Source organism: Colletotrichum acutatum, assembly GCF_030867785.1.
Source record: "Colletotrichum acutatum strain CBS 112980 chromosome Unknown BDZ83scaffold_149, whole genome shotgun sequence".
Taxonomy (NCBI): domain Eukaryota; kingdom Fungi; phylum Ascomycota; class Sordariomycetes; order Glomerellales; family Glomerellaceae; genus Colletotrichum; species Colletotrichum acutatum.
The window spans coordinates 79,718-87,090 of NW_026849143.1; the positions used below are offsets into that span (position 1 = coordinate 79,718).

General features: G+C 50.1%; 2 protein-coding genes across 2 annotated transcripts; one reads left to right on the top strand and one right to left on the bottom strand.

Moving 5' to 3' along the window:
- Window positions 1-3,374: 3,374 nt before the first annotated feature.
- On the top strand, window positions 3,375-4,202 carry BDZ83DRAFT_656598 (uncharacterized protein; the record flags this gene model as incomplete). Its single annotated transcript, XM_060510885.1, has 2 exons — window positions 3,375-3,463; window positions 3,518-4,202. 2 exons carry the CDS (start codon window positions 3,375-3,377, stop codon window positions 4,200-4,202), a joined length of 774 nt encoding a protein of 257 aa, XP_060359376.1.
- Window positions 4,203-4,769: 567 nt separating this feature from the next.
- Window positions 4,770-6,351, bottom strand: BDZ83DRAFT_97588 (endo-alpha-1,5-arabinanase). Its single transcript, XM_060516038.1, has 3 exons — window positions 5,982-6,351; window positions 5,194-5,806; window positions 4,770-5,144 (listed from the first exon to the last, which is right to left on the bottom strand). The coding sequence occupies exons 1-3, from the start codon at window positions 6,246-6,248 to the stop codon at window positions 5,059-5,061; spliced, it is 966 nt and encodes a 321-aa protein (XP_060359377.1). The 5' UTR covers window positions 6,249-6,351; the 3' UTR covers window positions 4,770-5,058.
- Between the last annotated feature and the right edge of the window lie 1,022 nt (window positions 6,352-7,373).

Below are 7,373 nucleotides of genomic sequence, written 5' to 3' on the forward strand. Positions count from 1 at the left end.
CAGTAGATATGGAGAGATCAGGAGGAAAGTTCACTAATGCGTAGGAAGTGTACTTCGAGGAGGTGAAGCTTGGAAGGCTCCAGTACCTCTGATGAAATCCCTCGAACGTCTTTGATCATTATTTAGCATCGTCGTCCAAGCCTTTGAATCAGCTATGTAGCTTAAAAGGTACGGTAGCTCACCCCTTCAGTTGTATTTCGAATTTGCCTCTCAAACATATCTTGAAAATTGACAGCCACTTGAGTTGAATGGTTGTACCTGATTGTTGCTTTGTTTTTGAATATCATGATGAACCGTTGTCTGAGACCTCGGTCCTTGGATGGCAGTTGTCCGGGTAAAAGGGCTGTATGTCTGATATGACAGGTATGTCGGCTATCGTACTTGCATTTTACTTAAGCCCAGGGCATATGGCTATCCAGGCGGTTCCAACAGAGAGCCGGAATAATTTCATATCATTTGATCCAACCCTGTTGTTCCACAGTTTGCATGATGCTCTCTTGCCCCACGATTCTCATGGCGATTATCTGTCTAAGAACGCTCCAGAGCCGTTGTATACTTCCATTGTAGTCTTGACTCTTTTCTGGCCAAAAATTCGCGACTACCAGCTGAGGACAGCTGGGAAGTTATATTTCATATCATAGTGAGTAAAGTTTAATACCCAAATCTCGGCCATTTCGCGAGTGCAGCAGACTGCTTTTCTTAACATGAGCGGGCTGTCAATGCAACTTGCAAGCACCGCCAGCGTGCATGCTGTCAATCTTACTCGCTTAAGAGCCTAAGCCGTAAAAAAATGTGGCTGCCCAGAAGATGGAGATAAAGGTCACGTACATATCAATCATACGTGTCTAGTCCATCCATTGGGTGCTGGTATGAGCGTGGGGCATATACACGGCCACGGGATGCAAGTTTGACGTTGTTGCAAAATAAAGCTGTCAAAGCGGGCTTCATCTCAGAAGCACGGAATGTCGAAAGATGATGAGATTTATGCATTATGCCGGAACTGACAAAGTGAGGCGAAGAGTCAAAGCATATGCAAAAGACGAGAGCGACGCCATGCCGTCGAAGCTGAAAGCTTTGACGTTCGCTCAGCCATTCGCCCTTCATTCCAGTAGGACTTTCCAGCACTGAAGTTTAATTAAGGATGAAACAAACACGGAAACAAACGCTCTCCGATAAATTTGATGTAACTAAATATGGTCGAACAACGGCCCGTGTATCCATAACCATCTGGGGCCGCTGTTATGATTTGAGCTATGTCTCGGAGAGAAGCCAGGGACAGCAGGAGTTCCTAACTTCATTCTCTACCAATAAAGACTATAGAAAACCTCATCCTAACGGTAACGTCGGGCAAGCAGGCATAACAGAATGCGAGCCAGGGTTTAGATCCAACTTATGACACGCTACCGACCCGAGTCCTGCACGTAGCAGTTTGTTTACCTGGAAATTAGATTATGCGAACTCATGCTAGCAATGTTCCCCCATACCCTGCCTCGATGATGTGCATTTCCCGTTTTTGCATGGCTTTTGAGGCTACAGAGCAAGTAAAAAACCAAAAATGCGCACTGGTCGTCTAGTGCCCATTTAGACTGGTGAAGACGGGGCGTGTCTAGTAGTGACTCCGGGTACCTGGCACTAAAACAATGGTAATGATTCTGCCAGACCGGAAATGCCGGCGTGAACGTATTATTTGCTGTAGATGGTTGTTTGTTGCCCACCATTCACACCGAGACTAGGCTGCATTGCATGTCGATCTCATGCTTAACCACCGCGTTCTATACGCCTCGTTAACGCTAGACTTGGTTGGTGGAAGACACATCACTCAACCACATCTTGTCAATCCTGTGCAAAGGTACTTCAACTTGGATGAATAAGAATGCTCAGATAGCTTTTGAGCAACGACTTCAGAGCTCAGTCAGCATCACTCAGAAAAAGAATGGAAGAGACTGGCCCCGGACGCCTGAAAAATAGCTGACGCTGAGAAGAATCGATAAAAATGGGACGAATTGCATGAACCCGATGTGAAAGTCTTGTTGGTGCACGAGAAGCCCTGGGAAAGGTCAGCAAGCCGGGACACCTCTTGGAAGTTTCGTAAGTAAGCACATCCAATTTCTCTGCAGCAGGCCTATCGTTGGACAGTTAGGACTGTCGTGGGATCGGTAAGTTCTGTCGGATTCTATCGAGCAGCAAGTCAAACGCGGTCTTGAGTTGAGTTTTCCTTCCACCGTTCATAAGCTAGTAAGCCTGTATGTGAAATGGTGTGCGGCATGACCAAGCTGCGGCATGCGCCTCAAGATGATGGTGGTGATCGCAATATTTGGAGGAAACTGGTGGGGAAATCTGCGAAGTTTGGACTGACAGCTGACATTTACCCCTATGCCGCCAGAGGTGTAATAGGCGGCATCAACCAGCGAGCGCTAATGCGATGAAGTCAGCCTCCTTGACTGGTAAATTTCACTCAACGTGAGGTATTTCCAGTCTAGAGTCTGGTATCCCAGTGTAGTAAGAGTGTAATTCAAAATCTAACCTGAGTAGCGAAATAGATAATCACTCAAGTTTGCGCCAAGTCTTGAGAACCAGCTTTCCTTTAATTGGCCATAAGGCAGCGTACGACGGGCATTAACAAGCATGAAGTCACTTGATTCAACTAAAGAGAAATGGAGCTGATATTATTTTGAAAGTTTTCTACTGAAGCAGCGAGTATCCCAGTCGCGCCAACAGCTAATAGAGTGGACCGGTGATGCAGGCAAGGAGTTGCCGGGTTAGCTGCTCTGCTTCGGAGAACGACTTTGAAAATCGTACACGAAAAGAAGTTCAGACGGTTCTCGTTGGAGAATCTGATCAGGGTTGCCTCGACTTCTTTGCCAGCCGCTTCCAGGCCTTGTCGAGCCGCGCACATCACGATGGGCGGCGGTGCCAACAACCGGTCTCCGCCACCGGACTGTGCATCCTGACACTCACCTCATTGGTTAAAGCCTCTACATGAATTGCCTTTTGAGGAGGCAGATAGCATGATAGACTTTGGGCAACACGAACTGCTCATGCTAAGCATCTTCGAGGAACGAACTATTGGAGACGGAGCACCGGAATGATGCGATCCATTGGGGAAGGACAAAAGCAGTAGACAGAGTGTGAAGAAATTGGTCAATCAACGGACCATAGCCATCGAAGGTATGCAGAGACGACTACTTAAAGGATGTTCTCCTCGACCTTTATCGATTGATTCCTTTTCCTATTCATCACCATCACTCTTATTTCGCCCTTGGTCTTTTCTCCATCTAATATCTCTCACTTGCAAAATCGACTGCCAACAACATATACACCACAAGAAAAACATCACTGAGAAACCTTGGTCTAGTAATATTGTCAGCTACATAATGCGCTTCTCCAAATCTCTTATCATCATGGTCGCCGCGACTATGGGTGCGAATGGCGCGCCGTCTAGCATGGACTCACGCGAGCAAAGGTGCGTGGCGATAATGAACTCGTCGGCCTAGGATATGAAGCTAAAATGACGTAGCGCTCTAAGCCAGCCAGCATTTGTGACTCGACAGGCTCCCCCAGCTATTCCAGCTGCCGCTCCTCCTCCTCCTTCTGCTCCCGCCCCACAGGCTGAAGGCGACAAGAAGGGAGAAGGCAAGAAGAAGGGCGATGGCGACGGAGATCGCAACGGCGGGGATCGTGACGGAGATCGTAACGGTGGTGACCGTGGTGGACGTGACGGAGATCGCGACGGCGACCGAGACTGCCGTGAAGAAGATCGTGGACGTGACAGAGACGGAAGATCGTGTTGTGTGCGAGGAGGACGTGGAGGAGGACGCGATGGTGACCGCGACGACGATCGCAAGATTGCTCGCGAGGATCGTAATGGAGACCGCAATGGAGACCGCGATGGCGATCGCAACGGCGGTGATCGGGGTGGACGGGATGGTGACCGCGATGGTGACCGTGAGTGCTTCCGGGATGGTGATCGCGGTGGTCGCGGTGGCGATGGTGAGAGACGCCCTCCTCCTCCCCCGGCCGGACCTCCGGGCTTTCCCGCCCCGTTCCCCGCCCCGGTCCAGCCCCGCCCCGGTTTCCCCGGCGCCTATCCCCCTGGCTTCCCTGGCGCATTCCCTCCCGGCCCTCCTCCTCGTGGCCCTGATGGAGATCGAGATGAGGACAAGCAGAAGCCTGCCGAGGACAAGAAGTCTACCCCAGTATAGATCACTATCCCTTGTGGTTGTCCACTGGCAGGGCATACTCACCTCCCGGTTTAAGGGTATTTTGAATCTTGAAGGAAGACGTTGGCAGCACACAAAAGGCCCCACCCATTGAATGGAAACTCAATGTACAACAGTGTGCTACTGGAACTGAGGAATACAGAGACAGTAATTAATCATTGCTTAGTTGTTTGGTTTAATATTAAATACGACGCGTACAAGCTGATCGAAAATAAACTCTGCTTTAGTCATTTTTACTTACTAAACTATTGCGTAGATAAACTCTTGAGGTCGAGTGCGATAAAATCAAGTTCCGTGGTACTTCGGCCCCTTCGTGTTGGGAAACAAGTTCCTACTCGCAGGCTTTGAAACGAGGAGGAGGACCTTGTTTAGGTAATACTAAAGAATACGTCATGCTCCCAGCTTATCGTTAGGCAAATAGTAAACACGATCAAATTGTTGGCGAATTGTTGTAGGTGACAAATGATATAACAATGGACATCCTCGGCTCCATCAACAAATGGTGGCCGGTGGCATTATGTACAACCCTTGCCACCCCCTAAGAAAGAAACGCTAAGCAATCGCCCCTTGAGACAAAAGAAAAGGGCTAGTCATTCATCTTGACTCTGGGTCAGTGAGGTTCAGGATCGGCAAGCGTAACAATTGGTAATAAGTAGGGATACACAGGAGGGGGTTTGATAAGTAACCAGCGTCATACACTCCCATCAAGCATGAAAGTGGTATTCAGGGGCGCAAAGTATGTACATGCCCCTTAGCACATGCGGAGCTATAATATGAACAAGAATGTAACATCACTCGTCTACCGCGACCGTTAGTTCCTTCCGTATCTAGTATCTACCTAGACAGAAGGCCAGCCGCCGGACCACGAAATGACATTCCAGCCAAAAAGAGTCTGAGAATCGGCATAGCCAACGTCGGTATTCACTGAGATAGTTAGCCTTGATAGGCGTTGAAGCCAGGATTGATTACTCACAATAGTGATAGTAGAGGACCGCACCACGCTTGGGATCAACCAAGACGCCTTGGCCACCAGGAGCATAGATTTTGTTATGAGAAGGAAGAAGAAGAGTGCCACCGCCGCCCAGGCAGCTCTTGCCGCTCTTGTCGGTATAGGGACCATTGACAGAAGAGGCACGACACACGAAAATCTTGTACTCGTTTCCGGGGGTCGGGCGGTTGGCGTCGAGGCCGCAGCAGGAGCCTGAGCTGAAGAAGGCCCAGAAGGTGCCGCTGCGCTCGTAGACGAAGGCACCCTCGACGGGCTGAGGGGCAGTGGTGTTCAGAACGATGTTGTATGGGTTACCGTTGGCCTTGGTCGCAGCCGCATTCAGAGGCACTTGGAAAATGTCCTGCCAAAAGGAGCCGAAATTCAGAAAGTAGTTGCTACCGGACTTGACGAGCTGAGCATCGATGGCATTGTAACGGCTGCCGGCTGAAGAAGCAACCCCGGTGGCGCCGTGGTCAGTCCAGGAGCCAAACTCCATGGTGGTGGAGGTAGCATAACCGATGGCAGAGTTCTGGACGCCGAAAGAGGAGACGGTGTAGTACAGAATGTACTGATCGCCAACTTTGTTCACATCGGGAGCCTATCCAAGACAAGACCAAAGTAAGTAAGTATGCACTCTGAAAGGCAAACGTTTTGTCCAGTCTCATTCTAAAACCGCCCATTGATGGCTATGACGGAGGATCGAACCCTTCAATTGGAAGGCCGAGAAAAGTGAAGATACGCAAGAGAGACAAGGAAGGCTGGACCGGACATACCCAAAGATCATCATTGCCCTTTAGGTTGATCTTGCTACCCGATGGCAAAGCAGCTCCTTGGTAGGTCCAGGGGCCTACCAAATCGGGAGCCTTCCAAATGCCGATCTTGCTGCCAGTTTCAAAACGGAAATAGGTGCCATCATCGCGACGGACAACGGAAGGGTCGTGACTCCAGCACTGGCCAGAGCAGGCCCCCGGATTACCGTAGGCCTGAACGGTGGCACTCAGCAGCCCAGCTGCGAGTGAAAAGATGGAAACGAAGCGCATGATGAAGAGTAAATTGGTCGACAGAGGCAGAGAAACAGGCAATGCTATGCAGTGTAAGGAGAGAGTGGCTAGCAAAGAAAGAGCTTAGAAATTCTTGGAAAGAAGAGGTTCGCGAAGAATTTAACAAAAGAAACTTTAAAGCCAGACGGGAACCGGGAACTGACTACCACCTCTGGAAGGAACCGAGATCTCGCCATCCGAACTCCATCACGGAGAGTAATACACAAAAGTGTGCTCCGTTCCAGGGCCCGAGGAGCTCAATTGGACCTGGGTAACGATGTACGCTTCAGCTTGATTGGTGGAATTCAAGCTCGCTGTCTGGGACAGGCCCTTGTGGATGATGGGAGGACGAAGATGGGCAATATACATGGAGCAGAGCCTGGATTGACTCGGCCAACGAGATGAAGGGTTGCTTCAAGGTGGTGCGGTGGACCGATCTTGCATGTCCAGACGACGCCTTGGGCGGGCTGACCGCCGACCTAAGTCATCAACAAGCTGCTTACGAACGTACGAAATGTCCGGATCTAACGGGACCTGGGCAAATGAAAGGATAATTGGGCTATGGCGGCTCTAAGCTACTAAGAAACTGCCGTGCGTGCCGTCGTCTGAGGGTAGGAGATAACAGAGTTCAGATTAACAAAAATCTTCGAAGCGGGAAGAGATTGTGAACGAGCGGCCGGAAAATGTAAAGTATTGGTCTGTAGGGAAAGGAGGTCGAAAGCTGGCCGTCCGAATGGTGCGCATGGGACGATGAGACTGCTCGACCAGGGAATTTGGAGTCATGGAGGGGAAAATTGGGGCTGATGAGTGCCGGCCGTATGCAGCCTGCAACTCTCTGCATGAGAAGGGGCGTCTCAGGTCCCGTCACGATGGATTTCGCGCGGAGTATTCCCTCTATTGTGTTCAAGTATCCGTACGGATAGGCTCTATGTGTCGAAGAGTCTAGTACTGCAGAGTATCCGAACATCCACAGACTGCTTTCGTGAACAGGTATCCGTAGATGACCGCAACAAGCGCTCATACCAAACGGAAGTATCCGCATCAAGGGGGGGGGGGTTGGATCGTGATGAAGTCAATGGAGATTGGAAGGGTTGGATCTTGTGCACTGAAACTCCTCCAAGAAGC

Bases quoted from the DNA above. Each gene is read 5' to 3' on its own strand.
- BDZ83DRAFT_97588 (XM_060516038.1), bottom strand. From the start codon at position 6,248: ATGCGCTTCGTTTCCATCTTTTCACTCGCAGCTGGGCTGCTGAGTGCC. The intron at 5,807-5,981 runs GTATGTCCGGTC...TGTCTTGGATAG, and splicing joins AGGGCAATGATGATCTTTGG to GCTCCCGATGTGAACAAAGT. The intron at 5,145-5,193 runs GTGAGTAATCAA...TAACTATCTCAG, and splicing joins GGTCCTCTACTATCACTATT to TGAATACCGACGTTGGCTAT.